This window comes from Carcharhinus amblyrhynchos, chromosome 11, assembly GCF_965287045.1.
Source record: "Carcharhinus amblyrhynchos chromosome 11, sCarAmb.v2.hapA, whole genome shotgun sequence".
In the NCBI taxonomy this organism is placed as follows: domain Eukaryota; kingdom Metazoa; phylum Chordata; class Chondrichthyes; order Carcharhiniformes; family Carcharhinidae; genus Carcharhinus; species Carcharhinus amblyrhynchos.
The window spans coordinates 13611411-13636762 of NC_137334.1; the positions used below are offsets into that span (position 1 = coordinate 13611411).

At 49.4% G+C, this 25352-nt stretch overlaps 1 protein-coding gene across 2 annotated transcripts in view; it reads right to left on the reverse strand.

The window, feature by feature from the left end:
* Positions 1 to 25352, reverse strand: part of LOC145349921 (neuropilin-2-like) — a 127588-nt gene that overhangs the window by 80107 nt on the left and 22129 nt on the right. For both annotated transcript variants that reach the window (XM_080198591.1, XM_080198592.1), the window contains exons 2-6: positions 21861 to 22041; positions 16208 to 16389; positions 6110 to 6340; positions 3283 to 3438; positions 579 to 748 (exon numbers count right to left, since the gene is read on the reverse strand). In XM_080198591.1, coding sequence (XP_080054717.1) covers positions 579 to 748; positions 3283 to 3438; positions 6110 to 6340; positions 16208 to 16389; positions 21861 to 22041 — 920 coding nt within the window. The remainder of the gene's footprint in view (positions 1 to 578; positions 749 to 3282; positions 3439 to 6109; positions 6341 to 16207; positions 16390 to 21860; positions 22042 to 25352) is intronic.

Consider the following 25352-nt stretch of genomic DNA (forward strand, 5'->3'; position numbering starts at 1 on the left):
TACCCGAACCCTACAGTCTGCCCCTGTACCCGAACCCTACAGTCTGCCCCTGTACCCGAACCCTACAGTCTGCCCCTGTACCCGAACCCTACAGTCTGCCCCTGTACCCGAACCCTACAGTCTGCCCCTGTACCCGAACCCTACAGTCTGCCCCGTACCCGAACCCTACAGTCTGCCCCTGTATCCAAACCCTACAGTCTGCCCCTGTACCCGAACCCTACAGTCTGCCCCTGTACCCGAACCCTACAGTCTGCCCCTGTACCCGAACCCTACAGTCTGCCCCGTACCCGAACCCTACAGTCTGCCCCTGTATCCAAACCCTACAGTCTGCCCCTGTACCCGAACCCTACAGTCTGCCCCGTACCCGAACCCTACAGTCTGCCCCTGTATCCAAACCCTACAGTCTGCCCCTGTACCCGAACCCTACAGTCTGCCCCTGTACCCGAACCCTACAGTCTGCCCCTGTACCCGAACCCTACAGTCTGCCCCTGTACCCGAACCCTACAGTCTGCCCTTGTATCCGAACCTGACAGGCTGCCCAGTGGGATCCTGCTTCCGGCCGAAAACTCCTGACATACCTGGATCCATTCCTTGACAGTGTCCTCATTGGGTGTCCAACCATTCAAGTGGAAGTTGAGCCGGCCTTGGGTGGCGTCCCAGTTCCCGAAGGCGTAGGAGGATGAAGCAGTGATCTGCATGTTGCTGATTTGACCGGACTCCATTCCCAGCGGACGGTTGCACTGATAGGCTGGAGGTAGAAGGGAACAGAGTGATGCGATGTAACCTTTGACCCGGCCTGCGGCTACAGTTCATCTCTTACAAGGTGGGTGGAAAGGAGAGAGGGAAGGACCGCTGGTACATTATGGATTCGTACCCGATCGTTGTGAGCGGTAGACAAGGGTTAAAGATACACATGGAAGGCACGGTGGTTAGCACTGCTGCCTCACAACGCCGGGGACCCGGGTTCGATTCCCGGCTTGGGTCACCGTCTGTGTGAAGTATGCATGTTCTCCCCATGTCTGTGTGGGTTTCCTCCGGGTGCTCCGGTTTCCTCCCACAGTTCGAAAGACGTGCTGGTTAGCTGCATTGGCCGTGCCAAATTCTCCCTCAGTGTACCCGAACAGGCGCTGGAGTGTGGCAACTAGGGGATTCTCACAGTAACTTCATTGCAGTGTTAATGTAAGCCTTACCTGTGTTGCTAATAAAATAAATTTTTAAATCTTTAGTGTCTGGGCAGGATATTCCAGGCAGGGTGTGTCTGATGCCGCAGTGCGGTTGCACGTGGGGGGGGGGGGGTTCGAGACCTGGCTCGGTGGGAGTAAAGCGGGCGGTGTCACACGGACAATTCGCTTCAGCGGAACGGAATATCGGGCGGGACACATAACGGCTGGATGACCGAACGCACAACGTCCGCCTTGAGATTCCACCACAGAGGCGAGGGATTCCTGGTGCTAAATCAGAAGTCAACTCGCGGGAGATTAATGATACGTTAAAAAAATGCCTTTCACACACGTGTGCGACTGACATTCACTCGATGCAGTTCTTGTGCGTTTATAGTTAAAAGGGAGTGGATCAGGCAGTGGCTCGGGGGTGGGGGATAGAAACAGGAGACTCAGTGAGTGGATGTTAAAACAGCATTGTCCCACTGGGTCAATAATTACAACTGTGTCTAGATGCCTGGGCCTCGCATATATTCTGGGACCGAATCGTCCCAGCATAGTAAAAAAATTAAAAACTCCAGTCTAAAAGTCAGTGCGCAGAGTGGCACTGAATCCACCTCTTTGCTTGCTCCAAAAACCAAATTTAAATTGAATCCAATTCATGGATCCCCCCCCCAAGACAGAGACATGCAAGATCCAAGCTGATAAGAAAAGGCACCTGGTTTGATGCTTGATCTCAGCCCCAGTAACCACCCTGACATCTTCCTCATACCAACCACTCTTGGGAAATAGCCAAGTGAGGCTATCGGCTAAGTACCCAGTTTGTGGCCCAGTTAGGTTGATGGAACCATCATTGAGTAAGACCTGGTTCAGAACTCTCCCACCTCGCCTACCACTGAATCGGAACGGGCAAGGGTCCAACAATGGAAATCTCTTGTTGACCTTGGACAGGAATTTCTTGTCTCACTCGAGCAAGGCCGTAACATCCCACTCCTGATCTGAATCTCTTGATGTGCTAATTTTGCTTGGAGTCCTTATATCCATTGATATCCTTAAATCCATCTGAATTTGATTTGAATAGACCATAAGATACAGGAGCAGAATTAGGCCATTCGGCCCATCAAGCCTGCTCCACCATTCAACCATGGCTAATATGTTTCTTAACCCCATTCTCCCACCTTTTCCCCGTAACCTTTGACCCTCTTATCAATCAAGAAACTAACTATCTCTGTCTTAAATACATTCAGTGACCAGGCCTCTACAGCCTTCTGTGGATTCCACAGATTCACCACCAGAAATTCCTCCTCATCTCGGTTCTAAAGGGTCTGAGGCTGTGCCCTCGGATCCTAGTCTCTCCAACTAATGGAAACATCTTCCCCACGTCCACTCTATCCGGGCCATTCAGTGTCCTGTAAGTTCCGGTGAGATTCCCCCTCATCCTTCTAAACTCCATCGAGCGCAGACCCAGATTCCTCAACCATTCCTCATACGTCAAGCTTTTCATTCCCGGGATCGTTCCCGTGAACCTCCTCTGGACCCTCTCCAAGGGCCAGCACATCCTTCCTTAAGAGGTGGAAAGACTCTTCCCGCTCAAAAAAGACAGTAGGACTAGGGGGCACAGCCTCAAGATAAAGGGGAGGCGGTTTAGAACAGAGTTGAGGAGGAACTTCTTCACTCAAAGGGTGGTGAATCTCTGGAATTCTCTGCTTGTTGAAGTGGTGGAGGCTGCCTCGCTAAATATTTTTAAGAAGCGGGTTGATGGGTTCTTGATAAGAGAGGGGATTAAGGGTTATGGGGAGAGGGCGGGAAAGTGGAACTGAGCCACGACAGATCAGCCATGATCTTATTGAATGGCGGGGCAGGCTCGAAGGGCTAGATGGCCTACTCCTGTTCCTATTTCTTATGTTCTTATGTTCTTATAAGGCACGGGGCTCAAAACTGCTCACAATACTCCAAATGTGGTCTGACTAGAGCCTCAGCAATATAACCCTGCTTTTGTACCCTGGTCCTCTCGAGATGAATGCTGACGTTGGGTTTGCCTTTCTATCCAGGTGCTGAAGGTGAAAGGTCAGCCCTGAGGCCTCTGGCCCATCCCTCACCGGGCGCCGACTCCCCGACTTACAGTCCACGCTGTCTTTCGTGGTGATGTTGTACTCGGCGGCGAAACCGTCTTTCGCCACGGCCATATCCGTGTGGAAGGTGAGCGACATGATTCCGGTGTCGGAACGGATCACGGTCGGGATCTTTGAACCACAGTAGCGTCCGATCAGGGGGCTCACTGGGTGGAGGTGGGAGGTGGGGGAATAGGGGAGAAAACAGACAAGAGAAGTTTGAAAACCAGAACATTCCTTACCAGACATTCCCCTTTCAATTTCAGACACCGCCCCCTGCCCCCAACAAAATGAAAATGCGCCACAAACGCAGCGGGTTGAGCTGAAAGTGGATTAACGTTTCAAGTGGAAGCCCTCAGGGTAACTCAACCTTAGGGCTTTAATCTCTTGTCAGAGTTTGGTTTGACAGACTGGTGATTCTGAGACTATTATTCCACAAGGACCTTTTTTATACCAGGAACAAACTGTACAGTTTTTGCAACCATAGAGTCCCTACAGTGCATGAGGAGGCCATTCAGCCCATCGAGCCTGCACTGACCACAATCCCACCCAAGCCCTATTCACTTAACCTCTCATATTTGCTGTACTGTTCTATGTTCTATGTTTCTATGTTACCCTGCTAATTCCCCCTGATACTAGGGTTAATTTGGCATGGCCAATCCACCTAACTCGCACATCTTTGGAGTGGAAACCGGAGCACCCGGAGGAAACCCACACAGACATGGGGAGAACAATTCCAGAGCTGAGGCTGGATATGAACCCAGGTCCCTGGTGCTAGAACATAGAACATTACAGCACAGTACAGGCCCTTCGGCCCTCAATGTTGTGCCGAGCTATGTCCAAACCCAAGATCAAGCTATCCCACTCCCTATCATTCTGGTGTGCTCCATGTGCCTATCCAATAACCGCTTGAAAGTTCCTAAAGTGTCCGACCCCATGATCACAGCAGGCAGTCTATTCCACACCCCAACCACTCTCTGAGTGAAGAACCTACCTCAGACATCCCTCCTATATCTCCTACCATGAACCTTATAATTATGCCCCCCAGTAACAGCTACATCCACCCGAGGAAATAGTCTCTGAACGTCCACTCTATCTATCCCCCTCATCATCTTACAAACGCTATTAAGTCGCCTCTCATCCTCCTTCACTCCAAAGAGAAAAGCCCCAGCTCCCTCAACCTTTCCTCATAAGACTTACCCTCCAAACCAGGCAGCATCCTGGTAAATCTCCTCTGCACTCCCTCCAATGCTTCCACATCCTTCTTATAGTGAGATGACCAGAACTGAACACAATATTCCAAATGGGGTCTCACCAAGGTCCGGTATAGTTGCAGCATAACCCCACGGTTCTTAAACTCAAACCCCCTGTTAATAAACGCTAACACACTATAAGCCTTCTTCACGGTTCTATCCACTTGAGTGGCAACCTTCAGAGATCCGTGAATATAAACCCCAAGATCTCTCTGTTCCTCCACATTCCTCAGAACCCTGCCGTTGACCCTGTAATCTGCATTCAAGTTTGTCCTACCAAAATGAATCACCTCGCACTTATCAGGGTTAAACTCCATCTGCCATTTTTCTGCCCAGCTCTGCATCCTATCAATGTCTCTTTGCAGCCTACAAGAGCCCTCCAGCTCATTCACTACTCTACCTATCTTGGTCTCATCAGCAAATTTACTAACCCACCCTTCAGCCCCCTTTTCCAAGTCATTGATAAAAATCACAAATAGCAGAGGGCCCAGCACTGATCCCTGTGGTACACCGCTGGTAACTGGTCTCCAGTCTGAAAACTTTCCTTCCACCACCATCCTCTGTCTTCCATGAGACAGCTAGTTACTTATCCAATCGGCCAAATTTCCCTCTATCCCACACCTCCTTACTTCCTTCATGAGCCTACCATGGGGAACCTTATTGAAAGCCTTATTAAAATCCATGTATACTACATCAACTGCTCTACCTTCATCTAACAGCTGTGCCACCATGCTGCCTCTTATCTACAATACAGTCCAATACATGCCAATAAGTCAGTGAAGGCACCGAGGGTACCAGGGCCACCGTGAGATATAGAAGCAGAGTTTGGCCATTCAGTCCATCCAGTCTGCTCTGCCATTTGATCATGGCCAATATGTTTCTAAACCCATTTTCCCACCTTTTTCCTGTAACCTTTGACCACCCCCCCTTACCAATCAAAAACCTATTTCTCTCTCTGTCTGAAATACACTCAATGACTAGGCCCCCCCAGCCTTCTGTGGCAATGAATAGATTCACCGCCCTCCACCGGGATGCAGACAGGACCATGGTGGCAATGGGGGGGGAGGGGAGAGGCAGGCAGTCAGGTGGCTACCACCCCCACCCCCACCACCACCCCCGATCTACAGATCACCAGAACTTGGGGTAAAAAACCACAGGATGGCCTGAGGCCTGCCCGCCACCCCCAACATCCCCAGGAACGGGATGGGGATTGGTCCGAGTTTGGTTCCTCCAAAGTTCCTTCCATCCCTACTGGGGAGATTCTGCCAGCTGAACAACTCAATGAGGCACCAGGAGGCTCGCGGCCTTAATTTCCACCTACAGAAGCCTGAGGCCTTCTCACGGCTCGGACAATCGCTCCCTCTCTTGGCCAGTGGGAATAACGCCAAGCCAATCCAATGCCCAACTTAAAAACCTTAGAAAAGCCTTCATTTAAAAAAAACAAGTGCCACTTGGCTAATTGGGTCAAAAGGCTTAAAAATGAAACACTTCACAGTAGCAAAACAAAGAAGTCTTGGTGAGGACTACATTTGCTCCCCTACCGGGCAGCAGCCACTCCCAACCAGCTACAGCTAGCAACCCTTACCTTCTGGAAAGCCGTCCCAGACATCGAGGCGGTCGTATCGGCAGTCTGTGGGTCCAATCTGCAGGGGGTCATATTCCAGGTCAAAGGTCAGCATGGTGAGGGTCACCTCCGACCTGGGCGGTGCCTGGATGATGTAGGTGCAATACAGGTTGTGAGGGTACTTGTCGGGGAATTTGGGAGACTCGATCGTGCCGCTGAGGGCAGTGAAGTTACGGGAGCAATCGTCGGACCCTGCAAGGGAAGAATAGGAAACCGGTCAGAATGGCAATGATCCCCCCGTCCTCCCCAAAAGCTTCTTCTCCCTCCCAGCAACTTCTACAGGCTTTCTCCTCTTCAGGACAGCTCTAGAGAGAGGACAGAGGAGATCTACAAGGATGTTGCCAAGGCACAGTGGTTAGCACTGTTGCCTCATAGAGCCAGAGAACCAGGTTCGATTCCCGGCTTGGGTCACTGTCTGTGCGGAGTCTGCACATTCTCCCCATGTCTGCGTGGGTTTCCTCCGGGTGCTCCGATTTCCTCCCACACTCCAAAGATGTGCGGGTTAGGTTGATTGGCCGTGCTAAATTGCCCCTTCATGTTAGGAGGGTAATGATGTGGGGTTACAGGGTAAGGGCCTGGGTGGGATTGTTGTCGGAACAGGCTCGATGAGCCTCCTTCTGCACTGCAGATTCTATGATTTAAAGATCCCAGCACAAGGACAGATTGGATAGGTTGAGGGGGGTTGTTCTCCTTGGTGGAGAGGAGGCTGAGGGGATGTTTGATTGAGATGTTCAAAAATTGAGAGAGGCTTGGATAGATAGGAAGGGCCAATCATTTTTGACTTGATTTATTATTGCCAGATGTATTGGGATACAATGAAAAGTGTTGTTTCTTGTGCACTGTACAGACAAAGCATACCGCTCATCGAGTACATATGTCTACATCAATGGGGACAAAGTAGAAATGGTCGAGAGCTTCAAGTTTTTCAGTGTCCAGATCACCAACAACCTGTCTTGGTCCCTCCACACCAACACTATAGTTAAGAAAGCCCACCAATGCCTCTACTTTCTCAAAAGACTAAGGAAATTTGGTTTGTTTATTATTAATTAAGGACCCCACATACCCCGGACATTCTCTCCTCCACCTTCTTCAACTGGAAAAAAGATACAAAAGTCTGAGGTCACGTGCCAACCAACTCAAGAACAGCTTCTTCCCTGCTGCTGTCAGGCTTTTGAATGGACCTACCTTGCATTAAGCTCCTTTTTCTCTACACCCGAGCTATGACTGTAACACTGTATTCCACTACATTCTGCTTCCTCTCCTTTCCTTCTCTATGAGCAGTATGCTCTGCCTATATAGCGCGCAAGGAACAATACTTTTCACTGTATGCTAATACAGGTGACAATAATAAACCAAATATCAGAGAGAAGGAAAGGAGAGAGTGCTGAATGTCGTATAGAATGAGAATAACAGATGGAATTAGAGGGTATACTGGGCTCACAAGAGGTTGCCACACTACGGTGCCATCTTGAACCTTAGCAGAGAGCTCAGTGAATGGGGGGCATAGATTTAAATTGATTGGTTGTAGGGAGGAGGTTAGGGAAATGATTCCCCCCACTGAGGGTGGAGGGATCTGGGACACACTCCCTGACAAGGTGGTAGGGGCAGAGACCCTCACCTCACTCAGTAGATGCTGGGACATACAACTGAATTGCTGAAGGCTGGGCAGTGGGATAGGATGGGTGGCATGCTCTTTCACCTAAACTGCTTCCTTTTGTCCCGTAATCGTTCTATGTATCGGGCACAATTCTGTAGAACAAGCAGAACGCCAAACAGTTGTCTCATTGCCTATTTACCTAAATAACCAGGTACTTTTCATCACCACAGATTACCAAACCACAGGCTCACTCCATCCCCTGCCCACCCTCACACCCCCCCAAATCTCTCACCACCTCTCCATGCCAACACTACAGTTGGGGAAGCCCACCAACACCCCTACTTTCTCAGCAGGCGAAGGAAATTCAGCATGTCCATTCAGCGTGACTCTCACCAACTTTTACAGACGCACCATAGAAAGCATCCTACAATAAAAGCAAAGCTTTGACAAAGGGTCATGTGGACTTGAAATGTCAGCTCTTTTCTCTCCTTGCAGATGCTGCCAGACCTGCTGAGATTTTCCAGCATAGAAAGCATCCTTTCCTGATGTCCTACAGCTTGGAATGGCTCCTGCTCTGCCCCAAGACCGCAAGAAACCACAAAGGGTTGTGAATATAGCCCAATCCAACATACAAACCAGTCTCCCATCCATTGACTCTGTCTACACTTCCCACTGCCTCGGAAAAGCAGCCAGTATAATCTAGGACCTCACGTGCCCAGACATTCTCTCTTCCACCTTCTTCCATCGGGAAAAAGGTACAAAAGTCTGAGATGACGTTCCAAATGACTCAAGAACAGCCTCCTCCCTGCGGCCATCAGACTTTTGAATGGACCTATCTTACGTTAAGTTGTTCTTTCTCTACACCCTAGCCATGAATGTAACACCACATTCTGCACTCTCTCATTTCCTGCTCCTCTATGTCTGTATAGCACGCAAGAAATAATACTTTTCACTGTATCCCAATACATGTAATAATAATAAACCAAATCAAATTAAAAAAACCTACCAGCCAGCCTGGTTGAGTTAATCGTGCAGTCAGTAATGATGGCTAGAACAATAGAAACAGCAAGCAACACTGCCAAAGTACAGATCTGTTAGCACCAGTGATGAAGGTGGGTGGCACAGTAGCACAGTGGTTAGCACTGCTGCTTCACAGTTCCAGGGTCCTGGGTTCGATTCCCGGCTTGGGTCACTGCCTGTGTGGAGTTTGCACATTTTCCTTGTGTCTGCGTGGGTTTCCTCTGGGTACTCCGGTTTCCTCCCACAGTCCAAAGATGTGCGGGTTAGGTTGATTGGCCATGCTCAGAAATTCTCCCTTAGTGTCCAGGGATGTGTAGGTTAGAGGGATTAGTGGGTATAATATGTAGGGATATAGGGGTAGGGCCTGGGTGGGATTGTGTTCAGTGCAGACTCGATGGGCTGAAGGGCCTCTTTCTGCACTGCAGGGTTTCTATGATGAGATCATGATGGAATATGTGTGTTCACTATTTTATCCATATTACTCTGCACCCTTCACTGCTCAATCAATCAAACTAAAAGTAGATGCTGCAAATCTGAAACCTTTCTGCGGAGAGAGAAACAATTCTTCTTCAGAACCCTTATTCTCAATTTTTTTCCCCCTATTCACGGGCATTGCTGGCTAGGCCAGCATTTGGTGCCCATCCCTAATTGCCCTGGAACTGATGGCTTGCTAGACTATTTCAGAGGGCATTTAAGAGTCAACCACATTGCTGTGGCTCTTGGAGTCACACGTAGGCCAGACTGGGTAAGGACAGCAGATTTCCTTCCCTGAAGGACATTCAAGAACCAGATGGGTTTTTACAACATTCAACAACAGTCATTGTTAGACCTTTCATTTTAGGTTTTTATTGAATTCAAATTTCACCACCTGCCATGATGGGATTCGAACCCAGGTCCCCAGAGAATTATCCTGGGTCTCTGGATTGCTAGCCCAGTGACAATACCACTCCGCCACCGCCTCCTCATGCAATCTGTAAATGGGGTAATGAGCATCTGGGACCTCCCTGAACAATGGGTAAAGCAGGCTTTCTCCTTGACTAGTGAGAGTAATGGATTGAGAAAGAGGAAGGGTGAATTAGAGACAAACAAAGTACAGAAAAATAATGAGAGGGAGAGACAGATAGGATGAAAAGAGGGAAAGAGACAGAATGGAGAACAAAGAGTAAAATTTAGGGTGGCACGGTGGCACCCAGGTTCAATTCTGGCCTCGGGTCACTGTCTGTGTGGAGTTTGCACATTCTCTCCGTGTCTGCGTGGGTTTTCTCCGGGTGGTCCGGTTCCCCCCCCCACAGTCCAGAGATGTGCGGGTTAGATTGATTGACCATGCTAAATTGTCCCTTGGTGTCAGGGGGATTAGAATGGAAAACATGTGGGGTTACTGGGATGGGATGGAATTGTTGTCAGTGCAGACTCAACGGGCCGAATGGCCTCCTTCTGCACCGTAGGGAGTCTATGATTCCATGACATATTTATAGATCAGAATTCTCAGGCCTCGACCTCGGCTGGGATTCTCCAGTCCTGCTGTGGTGAAGGGAGATTTGGCCCTGTGCCAAATTCTCCATTCTCGTTAGCGGGGCGGGCGAGACTGGAGAACTCCGGCCAAGATCTCCAACAACAATCTACCAGATGCCGGGATGAGATTGAACGGTTTAAATTGTGAGCCAGAGGAAGCGGGGTGAGGTGGCGTTCGTAATTATCACATCGCGTTGGCTTTCAGAGGCCAGCTTTGATGAGAATCCAGCACATGCTACCAAAATAAGAGAGGTTAAAGGTGAGGTCAGGGTCAGCGTAAGTCGTCTGGAGAGTTCTAGAAGTTAGTAACTCACGGTGTACCTCAGTTTGCTGGCCGGCTGATACATTAACAGCAGCCAGCACGCACGCTTAGCTTCCAGCAAGATCAGACCCACTGAATATCGCTGCCACCAGTTCAGGCGCATTGCATTAAACATCTATCTGCCTGACAGTCTCTTCCGGCCTTGTGTCTCGCAGACTGCTAACAACAGGCCGCCCCACTGTCACACTGCCTCACTGTAATTGCCACCAAAGCACCTCAGGCCGTACAGTTGAGTGAGTTCTGAGCTGAACAATCGCACAGAACAAAAGGGGCTGGACACCATCATAAATAACAGCAGCTGGCTCAGATCAGGCGTGGCAAGAAGCAAAGTGATCTCTTAATGTTTCAGATCACTTCTAAACCAGCTCCAGTTTCAGGCCAAAGCCTTGGATGTGGTTTTCGACTCAACATTTTTGTCTTTGTGTCCTGACAAGTCCTCTCGCCAGCCTCTGAAATGTACTGCGGACCTGCGGTTGCTCAGAAGACAGGTCTTCACGCTGCTCCTGCACTGACTGGTTTCATCTCCACTGGTTTTATAGGAAATAGGTGCAGGAGTAGGCCATTCGGCCCTTCAACATCGTTCATAGAATCGCAACGGTGCAGAAAGAGGCCATTCAGCCCATCGAGCCTGCACCAACAACAATCCCATCCAGGCCCTAATCCCATAACCCTACATATTTACCCTGCTAACCACCCCTGACACTAGGGGCAATTTCGCATGGCCAATCAACCTAACCCGGACATCTTTGGATTGTGGGAGGAAACCAGAGCACCCAACAGAAACCCACGCAGACACAGGGCAGAACGTGCAAACTCCACACAGACAGTCCACCGAGGCCGGAATTGAACGCAGTTCCCTGGCACTGTGAGGCAGCACTGCTAATTACTGTGCGCCATGCCGCCCCCTGTCATCGAGGCAAATTCGGGGTGCTACCAACTGAGCTCACGCAACATGGCTTCATTGTTGGGATTCATCCCATGGATGGCCAGTGCTATATCTGTGAAAATGTGTGGGTAGTTACTCAGCTGGTGCACCAGATGGTGCTGTTCTAGGATCCAGGGTCCTAAGTGTCATACAGGTGCAGAAAAGGCCCTTCGACCCATTGAGTCTACACTGACAATACCTACCACTAAACCCCAGTTTCCTGCACTTGTCCCACATCCTTGAACGTTAAGCTGTTTCAAGTGCTCATCCAAATATTTATTTAAAGGTCGTAAGGTTTCTGGCCTCCACTATCTACCCAGGCAGTGCATTCCAGATTCCCACCACCCTCTGAATGAAAAGGTTTTTTTCTCAAATCCCCTCTGAATCTCCTGCCCCTCACCCTAAGACTGTGCCCCCTCATGACTGACCCCTCTTTGGAACCCACCCCAAATCGCCCTGGAGTCTGCAGGATTGGCAGATTAATCTTCAGAGCAGCCCATCCAAGGGATAAGAAAAAAATGGAGTTATTACTGCACGGAGGAGGCCATTCACCCCATTAAGTCCATACCAGCTCTCTGCAGAGCAATCCAGTCAATCGCACTCTATCCCTGAAGCTTTACTTCCCTGAAGTGGGTCAGTCAATTCCCCTTTGGCATCACGGGACATTCTCAGTGCCATCGCTCTCGTGGGCAACGAGTCCCAAGTTGTGCTGCGTAAAAAAGATCTTCCTCACATCTCACCAGTTTGTAACGCCCAGAAATTAAAATCTCTTCCTTAATCCTTACACCAGTAGACAATGGGAACAGCTTTTCTCACCTAAACCCCTCATAATCCTGTACACCTCAATGTGCTTCGATCCAAGGATAACAATCCAAACTTCTCCAACCATAAGAAATAGAAACGGGATGAGGCCATTCGGCCCTCGAACCTGCTCCGCCATTCAGTAGGATCATAGAATCCCTACAGTGCAGAGGGAGGTCAATTGGCCCAACCACAATCCCATCCGGGCCCTATTCCTATAACCCATGCATTTACACTAGCTAGTCTCCCTGACACTAAAGGGCAATTTAGCACAGCCAAACTGCCTAACCCGCACATTAACACTGTAATGAAGTTACTGTGAAAATCCCCTAGTCACTGCACTGTCTTTGCCTCTCTGCCTCTCTTACTCTGCCACGCTCTCTCTGTCTCTCTCTCTCTTTGTCTTTCTCTCTCTGCCTCTGTCTGTCTGTCTCTCTCTGCCTCTGTCTGTCTCTCTCTGGCTCTGTCTGTCTGTCTCTCTCTGCCTCTGTCTGTCTGTCTCTCTCTGGCTCTGTCTGTCTCTCTCTGGCTCTGTCTGTCTGTCTCTCTCTGCCTCTATCTGTCTCTCTCTGGCTCTGTCTGTCTGTCTCTCGCTGCCTCTATCTGTCTCTCTCTGGCTCTGTCTGTCTGTCTCTCTCTGCCTCTATCTGTCTCTCTCTGGCTCTGTCTGTCTGTCTCTCTCTGCCTCTGTCTGTCTGTCTCTCTCTGGCTCTGTCTGTCTGTCTCTCTCTGCCTCTGTCTGTCTGTCTCTCTCTGCCTCTCTCTCTCTCTCCCTATCCATCGAATCAGGAACTGAGGAAAGTTTAGATGTAAACATCACTTCATGTTTCTTGGCTGCTGACTGCGCCAAGCAGAGTGTAAACACACACAAGGAGTTGTGAGAGGAGGAAAATCCAGGAGGTGGGATAGATGACAAATCATCTGCCCTCTCAGCTCCTGCTGCTACATAAACAGTAGCTTCATTCCTGGCTCCTGATCAAAGAGAGAATGAGCAAAGCAGCGCAGTCCAGACCTCTGTAAAAACTCAGGGCTAACCCTCACAACAGGAGAACAATATTTCCCTGAAGTTCATCTGGTCAATCATTGACCCAGCCCTCCCTGGCCCGAATCCCCACAGTGCAGAAGGGGGCCATTCAGCCCATCTAGTCTGCATTGACTCTCTGACAGCGTATCTTAGTCAGGCTCTATCCCCGTAACCCCATACATTTACCCTGCTAGTTCCCCTATCTTGGGACCTAAGTGACAATTTAGCTTGGCCAATTAACCTAACCAACACATCTTTGGACTGTGGGAGGAAACCGGAGCACCCGGAGGAAACCCACGCAGACACAGGAAGGATGTGCAGACTCTGCACAGATATGACCCAAGCTGGGAACTGAACCTGGATCCCTGGTGCTGTGAGGCAGCAGTGCTAACCATCATGCCACCGTGCTGCCCACAATTCCCTCTCCTTCCCCAGTCCACAACGGCAGCTATGTTACTATGTTACTATGGTACAGGATTTGCTAATCCTTTGGTGTTCTATGGACTCACAGATTGGTTAGGGTGCAGAAGGAGGCCATTTGGCCCATCATGTCATGCCAGCTCTCCAGTTGAGCCTTCATGGCTGAGTGCCCTTTTCCCTGCATGGTCTTGGCACCTCCAGGAACTGGGGGTTCAGCTCCAGGAACAGAACAAAGCAACCATTGGACAAAATTGGTATTTTCCTTTATGTTATGTCAACAGTTTGATTTACCCGTCGAAAGATGGCTGGAGAAGGGGAGGAGCCCACGGGGAAAGGCTGCTTGACTCGGAGGGCAACAAGAAGTCTTTCCCCTTCCCACAGAATCTCCACAGTGCAGAAGGAGGCCATTCGGCCCATTGAGCCTGCACCGACTCTCTGAGAGGGAATCTTTCCTATAGGCTGTGGGCAGGTCAGACGGCCCAGAGGATAGACTAATGGCAAGACAGTGTGGGGGGGAGGAGGAGGGGAGGGTGGCTTAAGGCCTGAAGTCAGGAGGTAATATCTCCTGGAATGCATCAAAATGGAGTTGGGGTCCCAATGGAACAGCCCCCAGAGAGTGAGGTGGGGAGTGAACATTTTCTCCAAGGTTTCCTTCTGTGGGTGGGATTCACCCTTCTCCCCCTGCCCTGTGTTCAGAGATGAAAGACTTTCATTTGGGTGGTGCTCTTCATGGACACTGCATGCCTCAGTACACATTACAGCCTACAAAAAGCATGCTTTGACATGCAGCCACTGTTGTGTTGGAGGCAATGCGGCAGCCAATTTACGCACAGCAAGCTCCCACAAGCAGCAATGCTGATCGAATGATTCCTTTTCATGGTGCAGAACTCTGGGACACTGGGGATAGCTCCCTTCCTCTTCTGTGAAAGGCATCCATCTGAGCATGGTGTAGTGGTATTGTCACTGAGTTAGTAATCCAGAGACCCAGGGTAATGCTCTGGGGACCCGAGTTCGAATCCCACCACGGCAAATTTAAATTCAATAAAAATCTAGAATTAAAAGTCTACTGATGATCCTGAATCAATTGTTGGAAAAACCCATCTGGTTCACTAATGTCCTTTAGGGAAGGAAATCTGCCATCTGTACCTAGTCTGGCCTACATGTGATTCCAGATCCACAGCAATGACTCTCAATTGTCCTCAGAAATGGTAAGAAATGGATGTCAGGGGTAGGTTCTTTACCCAGAGGGTGGTGAGGGATTGGAATGCCCTGCCTGCTGCGGTTGTAAATGCGCCTAGTTTGGGGGCGTTTAAGAGATCCGTGGATAGGTTTATGGACGAAAAGGGATTGGTTTAGGTTAGAGGGTCATTGTTTTTTTAACTGGTCGGCGCAAAATCGTGGGCCGAAGGGCCTGTTCTGCGCTGTAATGTTCTATGTTCTACGTTCTATGTTCTATGACACTCAGTTGAAGGGTGACTAGGGGTGGGCAACAAATGCTGTCCTGACCAGCGACACCCTCATCCCATAAAAGAGGGAATTGAAAGGTAGGAACTCTGTCGAAGTATCATCCAGACTTGAAACATTGCCTCTATTCTCTCCCCAAAGATATTGTCAGGCCTGCTGAGATTTCCCAGCGTTTTCTGTTTTTGCTGTGTTCTCAGTTTAACATGTCACCTGACAGACAGCGCCTCCAACAGTGCTGTGCTCCCTCAGTACTGCACTGGATTTGATCTTTATGCTGAAGCCACCAAGCAGGACTTGAACTCAAGACCTTGTTTCTTTATTCATTCATGGGACACAGGCATCGCTGGCTGGGCCAGTATTTATTGCCCATCTCTAGTTGCTCGAGGGTCAATCACATTGCTATGCCTCTGGGATCGCATGTAGGCCAGACCGGGTAAGGGCAGCACATTTCCTTCCATAAAGGACATTAGTGAACCAGATGGGTTTTTTTCTGACAACTGACAATGGTTTTGTGGTCATCAGTAGATTCTTAATTTCAGATATTATTTTGTTGAATCCCTCTGCCGTGGCGGGATTCGAACCCGGGTCCCCAGAACGTTAGCTGAGTTTCTGGACTAATAGTCTAGTGATAATACCATTAGGCCATCACCTCCCCTTGTGCTTCAGAGGAAAGCACGCTGCCAAATGCATTATAGCTGGCAGCATATGTCCACATATAGCTGGAGATTTATAATGCTGCTTCTTGGTAGAGGTGGAGGGGTTTGGGGGGGGGGGTGTTGGTGGTGGTGTTTGCAGCCAGAATTCTTCGATCTTGTTCGTCAGTGAGAATGGAGAATTTGATGTTCGGCCGAAACTCCATTCATTGTAGCGGGACTGCAGGATCCCAGTTGCGGGTGGGGTTGGAGAATTCGGGCCCACATATTTATATATTTTCATGGTGTACCGTACAAGCATATAAAGAATAGGGGACTAACCTGTCCTGAAGATTTCATAACGCAACGAGAACCCTGCTCCCTGGTGTGCGTAGTCCGACACAAATTTGATGTAGAGGATGGGGCCTGAGGAGACGATGGACGAGGGGGCGATATTTCCACAGTGTTTACCCAGTAGGTCCGCATTCTCCCCCTCTCCGTCACGGATCTCGATGTAGTCGTACCTTGGGGAAAGCCGAGGAGAGCACAGTAAATCAGATATAGAGATGGCCAACTGGCATTTAGCGCACATGGCATCTTTCGTTCTCTCACCGGGAAAACAATGGGGCGGCCATTTTGACTCTGGGCGGTCATGAAAGGGGAGGGGGAGGCAGGGGGTTGTCGGTTCAGTACGTAGACTCGTAGAATCCCTCCAGTGAAGAAGGAAGCCATTTGGCCCATCGAGTCTGCACCCACAACAATCTCACCCAGGCCTTATCCCCGTAGCCACACATACTTACCCTGCTAATCCTCCCAACCCACACATGCTGGCGTACTAAGGGTCAATTTAGCACAGCCAATCCACCTAATCCGCACATCTTTGGAGCGTGGGAGGAAACCGGAGCACCCAGAGGAAACCCACGCAGAGAATGTGCAGACTTGGTTGGACTTAATAATTGGTTGGACTTAAACCTAGTGTTGTCAGACTTCTTACTGTGTTTACCCTAGTCCAACGCTGGCATCTCCACATCAAGACTCCACACAGACAATGACCCAAGTCGCCTCATCCCACCCCCCTCCCCACCATTGCCAGCTCTTGACAAAGGTCATCTTGTTCTGAGAACAAGTGGCACAAAACAGGGAATGTGGCAGTAACATCCTCAATCTCACCCAGAGACAGAAAGCCTGAATCATTCATTTATTCCCTCACCCCCTCCCCCAACATCAACATATCTTTCTACTCTTTCCTCCCTCATGCAGGCTTGGGCTGACAAGTGTCAGGTAATATTCACACCACACAAGAGTCAGACAACGGCCACCTCTAACAAGAGAGAATCCAACCATCTCTCCGCGATGCTGATCTGCGCTTTCCCTAAAGGACATCTACGACGATGGTTTCATGCTCATCGGTAGATTCTTAATTCCAGAGTTTTTTTTTAAAAACTGAGTTTAAATCTCGCCATCTGCTGTGGTGGGATTCAAACCTGTGTCCCCAGGACATTAGCTGAGTTTCTAGATGACTAGTCTAGTGCTAATAGCGCTAGGCCATTGCCTCCATTTCTATGGGTGAATAAAAGAAGTATCTACCTAGTTTCCTCTTGAAGACACTCCATTGACCTCAACTATTCCCACATGGCAGCAAGTTCCAACCACACTCTGGGAAAGGAAGTTTCTCCTGAATTCCCTTGTTGGATTCATTAGTCACTGTCTTATATTCACGGCCCCTAGTTTTGTATCGACCACCCTCCCCCCAACAAGTGGAAACATTTTCTCTGTGTCTACCGTATTAAACCCTTTAAGAAATGTAAACCTTTTATGAAATCATTCCTCAGCCTCTCTGTTTTTGAGAAAATGTGAATGAATGCGAGTGCATTCGCTGGTTAACAGTTCACTCAGAGGTAGGAGGGCCCTTAAAATACATTTTTAATTGTCTCTGAGTTGACTAGGGAAGATAGGGAGCTAGTCCACACTGCGCCCCCACCACACCACACCTCCCTAAACCCCCCACTCCAACCCCAGTCCTGAAAAAGGAGAAGCAACTATAGAACAAAGCTAGATTATTTAAAAGCAGATCCAGGAAAAGCTTCTTCACATGATGGACTATGTCCCAGGTGTATGTATAGAAAGATCAATACTGCACTTTTCTGGTGCGTAAGGAGAATTGAAGCGAATGACAGAATCGAGAAATAGAGTTGACATGGCCAGCAAAATTTTCTTGATTCATTTTTTTAAGTTCATTCCTGGGACATAGGCGTTGCTGGCTAAGCCAAGATTTATTGCCCATCCCTAGTTGCCCTTGACTGAGTAGCTTATTAGGCCATTTCAGAGGGCAGTTAAGAGCCAATCACATTGCTGTGGCTCTAGAGTTACATGTAGGCCAGTCCCGGTAAGGATGGCAGATTTCCTTCCCTAAAAGGGCAATAGTGAACCAGTTGACAATGATCATCAGTGTCACAGCGGTTAGCACTGCTGCCTCACAGCGCCAGGGACCCGGGTTTGATTCCTGGCTTGGGTCTGTTTGGAGTTTGCATATTCTCCCTTGTCTGCGTGGATTTCCTTTGGGTGTTCCGGTTTCCTCCCACACTCCAAATATGTGTGGACTCGGTGCATTGGCCATGCTAAATTGCCCCTTAATGTCCCAGGACGCGTTGGTTAGAGAGATTAGTGGAGTAAATATGTGGGGTTACAGGGAGAGGCCCTGAGCGAGATTATTGTCAGTGCAGGCTCGATGGGCTAAATGGCCTCCTTCTGCACTGTAGGGCTTCTATGAAAATTGCTCTGGAGTCACATGTAGGCCAGACCATGTAAGAATGACAGATTTCCTTCCCCAAGGACATGATTGAACCAGATGGGTTTTTCCAACAATGGTTTCATGGATTTTTAATTCCAGATTTTTTTTGTATTGAATTTCACCATCTGCCGTGGCAGGATTCGAACCCAGGTCCCCAGATCATTAGTTGAGTTTCTGGATTAATAGTTTTGCAATAATACCACTAAGCCATCACCTCCCCGAGATGTGGGTATGGCTGGCTGGGTCATCATTCATTGTCCATCATTAATTGCCCGTTGAGAAGGTGATGGTGAAGGAATGGTGATATATTTCCAAGCCGGGATGGTGAGTGACTTGGAGCGGATCTTCTGAATGGTGGCGTTCCCAGGTATCTGCTGCCCCAGTCCTTCAAGGTCAGAGTGGCCATGGGTTCCAACATTACCTTGTGTACACAGGGCTGTCACTGTGCGATGGCGGGAGAGGGAGTGAATGTTTTCGGAAGAGGTTTATGAAGGAGCAGCGCGTACTGAGGGAATGCTGCATTGCCAGAGGTGCCACGTTCGGCAGCCTCCCCGGGAAGTGGGCATGAAATAGCATCATGGCATTACTTCAAAGCAGAGTAGCAGATTTCTCCCCCACTGTCCTGGGTAATACTTTACCCCTCATCTAACATTAGTAATGTATCTGTTCTTGATCGCCTTGCTGTCTGTGGGAGCTTGCTGTGCGCTGGCCAGCTGCCCCGTTTCTTATGTTGCAATGGGTGACTGCACTTCAAGAATACTTGATCCGCTTTGGGATGTGCTGAGGCCATGGAAGACGCTATAAATGCAGGATGGCTTGCGCCATGGGGCACTTCAGACTGTTCCCTTCACTGGTCCTGGGATCGCTGGGGGCCTGAGGTGCAATTCTTGACTCCCACCACCAGGGGATAGCAAAGACAATGCTGCAACTTCACCATTTGCACTCTGTCTCTAACCTTTACGTTGCTGTGCTCAATGTTCAAACACAGTTAGAAGTGCACGGCCTTGGTATATTAGCGAGGCACTTCACAGCATTAAAAATTCAGGAGAATGTCCCGAATGAGGCTGATCCTGTGCTGAGCCAATATCTTACCCTCACACTGTGGAACTCGTAATCATAGAGTACAATCGTAGAATCCCAATAGTGCAGAAGGCCATTCTGCCCATCAAAATCAGCACCGACTCTCCGAAAGAGCATCTTACCCAAATCCACTCACCACCCCATTCCTTTAACCCCACACATTTACCCTGCTAATCTCCCAGGTTGGCACACTCAGGGGCAATTTAGCATGGCCGATCCACCTAACCTGCACATCATTCAGAGTGTGGGAGGAAACCGGAGCACCCGGAGGAAACCCACGCAGACACAGGGAGAACGTGCAGAGGCTGGGAATACTCACCTCCTGACTCCCCAAAACCTATCCACCATCTGCAAGGCACAAGTCAGGGGTGTGATGGAATACTCCCCACTAGCCTGGGTGGGGGCAACTCCAACAACACTCAAGAAGTTTGACACCATCCAGGACAAAGCAGCCTCGTTTGATTGGCACCACACCTACAAACATCCACTCCCTCCACCACCAACGCTCAGTAGCAGCAGTGTGAACCATCTACAAGATGCACTGCAGCAATTCACCAAAGATCCTCAGACAACACCTTCCAAACCCACGACCATTTCCATCTAGAAGGACAAGGGCAGCAGATACATGGGAACACCATCACCTACAAGTTCCCCTCCAAGCCATTCACTATCCTGACTTGGAAATATATCACCGTTCCTTCACTGTCACTGGATCAAAATCCTGGAATTCCCTCCCTAACGGCATTGTGGGCCAACCCACAGAACATGGACTGCAGCGATTCAAGAAGGCAGCTCACCTCCACCTTCTCAAGGGGCAGCTAAGGATGGGCAGTAAATGTTGGCCCAGCCAGCGACGCCCATGACCCAAGAATGAGTAACAAAAAAATGTGCAGACGCCGCACAGTCAGTCACCCGAGGCCGGAATCGAACCCGGCTCCCCGGGCAGAGCGGGAGTGGGTCAGCGGTGCTGGTTTGTTAACACAACTGGCACAAGGGCAGCTGGCGTTCTCAAACTGATAGCTCCTAGAGCTCGGGGGTGGGGGTGGATTGAGCGTTTTGACAGGGGCTGAGGTAGAGAAACTATTTCCTCTGGCAGCAGGAGACCCGCACAACAGGGTGAAACTTTATAAAGCTGTGAAGGGAGCATTTGTTCATACAAAGTGGAAATCTGGAACTAGATCCACCCCTTCCCCCCCGCAAAAAAAACACTACTGAGGCTGAGGGATGGGCAGGTTGTGGGGGTGGGGAGCAAATGGATATTCCAAAACAGTGATTTTTGTTTTGGTTGGGGGGTGGGGGGGGGGGGGGTGGGGGTGGGGTACTGGATGGGAAGGGATATGCAGGACAAAGGTGGAGTTAAGATATCTGTCAATCATGATCAAACAGAATGTGGGAAGGTGGTGGCAGAATGGTATTATCGCTGGACTCATAATCTGGGGACCTAGGGTAATACTTTGGGGACCCAGGTTCGAATCCTGCCACGGCAGATAAGGAAGTATAGACAAAGTCAACAGGTGGGAAGCTGGTTTGAGTGATGGACTGGGCTTTGTTCACAAATCTTTGTAGTTTCTTACAAAGCTCTCTGTGACTGTAACATTGCATTCTGCACTCTTTCTTTCTCTATGAACAGTATGCTTTGTCTGTGTAGCATGTGAGAAACAATACTTTTCACTGTGTCCCAATACATCTGACAATAATAAATCAAATCAAATAAAAGCCATAATTAAGGACCGCACGCACCCCGGGCATTCTCTCTTCCACCTTCTTCTTTCAGGAAAAGATACAAAAGTCTGAGGTCACGTACCAACTGACTCAAGAACAGCTTCTTCGCTGCTGCCGTCAGCCTCTTGAATGGACCGACCTCGCATTAAGTTGATCTCTCTCTACACCCTAGCTATGACTGTAACCCTACATTCTGCGCTCGCTCCATTCCTTCTCTATGAACGGTATGCTTTGTCTGCGTAATGTGCAAGAAGCAATACTTTTCACTGTATCCCATTACGCTTGACAATAATAAATCAAATCAAATCAAGAAATTAATGTCTTACAACGAATACGCTGTTCGTTCAAGCTAATATATGTTGCATAATATTCTAAAACTTTTCGGTACCCATATTGCATTACCTGCAGTCATGTTTCTCCAGTTCAAAGTGCGGGTTAAAGTTCAGCAGAATCTTCTGGTGGCTCTCAGGTGCGTAGATGACCCATTCACACTTCTGGTGCGCCGTGTAGTCATGTGGGTATCCGGGGGAGGTGATGTAACCAGCTTCTCGTGCGTTTAAACGACCCCCGCAAGGCTCATCTCCTGCAGAAGAGAAACAATGGTAACCAACTGAGGGCAATGGTTAGGGGGGAGGGAGGGGGGCCATTCCTGCCTTGGAATGAGACTCTTTGAATACTTATCTTGACTTCCCCCCCCATTGTAACAATCCTATTGTTAAGCAGGAGGAACCTCAGTTTGGCTTCAATGGCAGGAGTGGGACTTGGGGACCTTGTCGTTAGTGCAAGGTGCTACATAAATGCAGGGGTTGGCTTCATTGTTGTTGCAGGTGAGGGGCTCAGAGGCAGAAATATTTTCAATGGGATTTTACAGGAGGGTCTGAAAGTAGGAGAGAGAGAGGCTTAGGGAGGAAATTCTGGGAGTTTGGGAAGTTTGGGGGATGTGAGCGGGTACAGGAAGGGGAGGAAGAACCTCACTGCCTCATGGTGGAGAGGCTGAAGGCCCACCAACTACAACTAGTTCAGCCGTGACTCAGTTGGTGCACTCTTGTCATTTAGTCAGGAAGTTGTGGGTTCAAACCCCATGGTACAGACTTGCGGAGGGTCTCTGGATTGGTACAGTGGATAGACTTCCAAAGCACGTTATTCACTGGGACATTTGGGGCCTGAGAGAGGCAATATATAAAGCCTTTGTCACCAATGGAATGGATTGCACATTTGAGGTGTACAGGTGGGTGGAAGGAATTTGAAAGAGTTGTGCGCCAAGGCCAGGGGAATGGGCAAAGTTACTCCAGGCACAATCGGCTGCAGGGCAGATGGAGCCACAGGGAACCAACACATAGGTAATGTTCTCCCATAATCAGAACCAAGCAAGCACCAACATGTGGGAACCAGATCACATTGTAATAGAATCATCAAGTCCCTACAGTGCAGAAGGAGGCCATTCGGCCCATCGAGACTGCACTGACGACAGTCCCACCAGATCCTATCCCCACGCCCCCATATAATTACCCTGCTAACCTGACGCTAAGAGCCAATTTAGCATGGCCAATCCTTCTACCTGCACATCTTTGGGCACTAAGGGGCAAGTTAGCATGGCCAATCCTTCTACCTGCACATCTTTGGGCACTAAGGGGCAAGTTAGCATGGCCAATCCTTCTACCTGCACATCTTTGGGCACTAAGGGGCAAGTTAGCATGGCCAATCCTTCTACCTGCACATCTTTGGGCACTAAGGGGCAAGTTAGCATGGCCAATCCTTCTACCTGCACATCTTTGGGCACTAAGGGGCAAGTTAGCATGGCCAATCCTTCTACCTGCACATCTTTGGGCACTAAGGGGCAATTTAGCATGTCCAATCCTTCTACCTGCACATCTTTGGGCACTAAGGGGCAAGTTAGCATGGCCAATCCACCTTACCCGCACATCTTTGGACTGTGGGAGGAAACCGGAGCACCCGGAGGAAACCCATGCAAACAACGTGCAGACTCCATACATTAGATCCAATGAAACTAATGGCTTGACTATAAAGCTAAGGGAAAGAGATGAGAATAGAAGGGCTCAGTATCCCCGGAACCGAAGAACACAAAGGGTAGAATATTTTTTGAAAACCGTCTCTTATTTGAAAGGCCAAGGCTGATTTTGTTCCCTCAGAAACAATAGATTCTTTCTTTGGAAAGTGCAGTCCAAATTGAACGGAGGCCTGTGTTCACCTTTGCAAATGCTAATCCCTACCGTGAGGGTCTCTGCCTGTGTCAATGTTAACACCTCATTATTCATTAGCAGCCCTGCTGCAGCCTGTGTAAAGGTCACACTTCTGTGTTCCTTAAAGGGCACGTTGCCCTGGCAACGCCTCTCTCGCACAACTTCACGCCAAGTTTGTGCACGGGAGGGACGGGCACCGTGATGACATCACCGCGTCGGCACGGGGGTTTGGGGGGGGGGGCCATTTCTTTTCATTATCGCTGATCCGCGATCTCTCCCCTCCCTCCCCCAATTGGTGCATTTTTCAATATTCCGGTGGTGGTCCTGCCTTTAACTTCCCAAACTCCCTGGAGATCTCTCCCGAGACCACTCGGTCTCCCTCTCTCTTCTCCATTTAGTTAAATTTTATTTATTGGTGTCACAAGTGAGGCTTACATTAACACTGCAGTGAAAATCCCCTAGTCGCCACACTCTGGTGCCTGTTCGGGTTACACCGATGGAGAATTTAGCACGGCCAATGCACCCTAACTAGCACGTCTTTCAGACTGTAGGAGGAAACTCACAGGGGAGAGCATGCAGGCTCCACACAGACAGGGACCCGAGGCTGGAATCGAACCCGGGTCCCTGGCGCTGTGAGGCAGCAGCACTAACCACTGTGCCAAAATGTCACTTTGGGTGATGCTTCATGTGCTCTGGTTTCCTGGATTAATTCTGGATTAATAGTCTAGCAATAATACCAATCAACCATCAACCCCCACCTAATGTTTACCCCTCAACAAAAGTCGTCAACAAACAGGTTCTCTGGGCATTGCTATTATTGAGTGTGGTCTGTGCACAAATTGGCTGCCATACATCCTGTAACATTGGCTGTAACAGCTTTGTGATGGTCCCCAGAGAACCTAGAGATAATAGTAGGTAGTGAGGAGGAGAAGGAACTTTCATAACTGGTCTGGATGAAAGAAATTGAATGTGTGGAACATTCAACCTCACGGATCATTGTCCTCCAGGAAGGAGGCCATTCGGCCCATTGGGTCTGTACTGGCAACAATCCCACCCAGGGCCTATCCCCATGCTAGTCCCTAAGGGGCAATTCAGCACGGCCAATCCACCTAACCAGGACATTTGTGGACACATCAGAGTTTGCACGTGGCGACTGCGATGTGGAACCTTCTGGATCGAGTGCTGTTTACGAGCCCAATTCACCGCAGGCCAAGTTTGAAATCTTGGATGTTCTCCAGTCGATCCGGCGAGATTGCCGCCAGAGGTTAAAAACTAAGGATTAATTCAGTGGACGTCAGAAAGCGGGCAGGGAAATCCGAAGCGCTTTAATAGGAATGTGGTGAGAGCCGAGTGTTTGTTTACTTCCAACGCTGCCACTTATTTGTTATCAAAACATTGGAAGCCGGAGAATGGGCAGAGGATGAAACCTCCAGAAATACATCCAGCCACAGTTGGCAGCGCCAGTCAGCCTCAGCTGCTGGTGGGATCAGCACGCCTGAGAGCCAGCCTGGGCAACCCACGTCCTGTTTAAAACACAACCATCACACCTCCCGTCACTTTTCCCCCTCCCTCTGCAAGGCACCTCGCGCCTTGTGCTGCTGTGGCGGGGTTTCCCCTGAGGTCGGAGCAGAGGGGGTGGTGCGTGGAGCACACTGAGAGTGTTATTAGGCTATCCCGCTCATTCGGGCAGAGA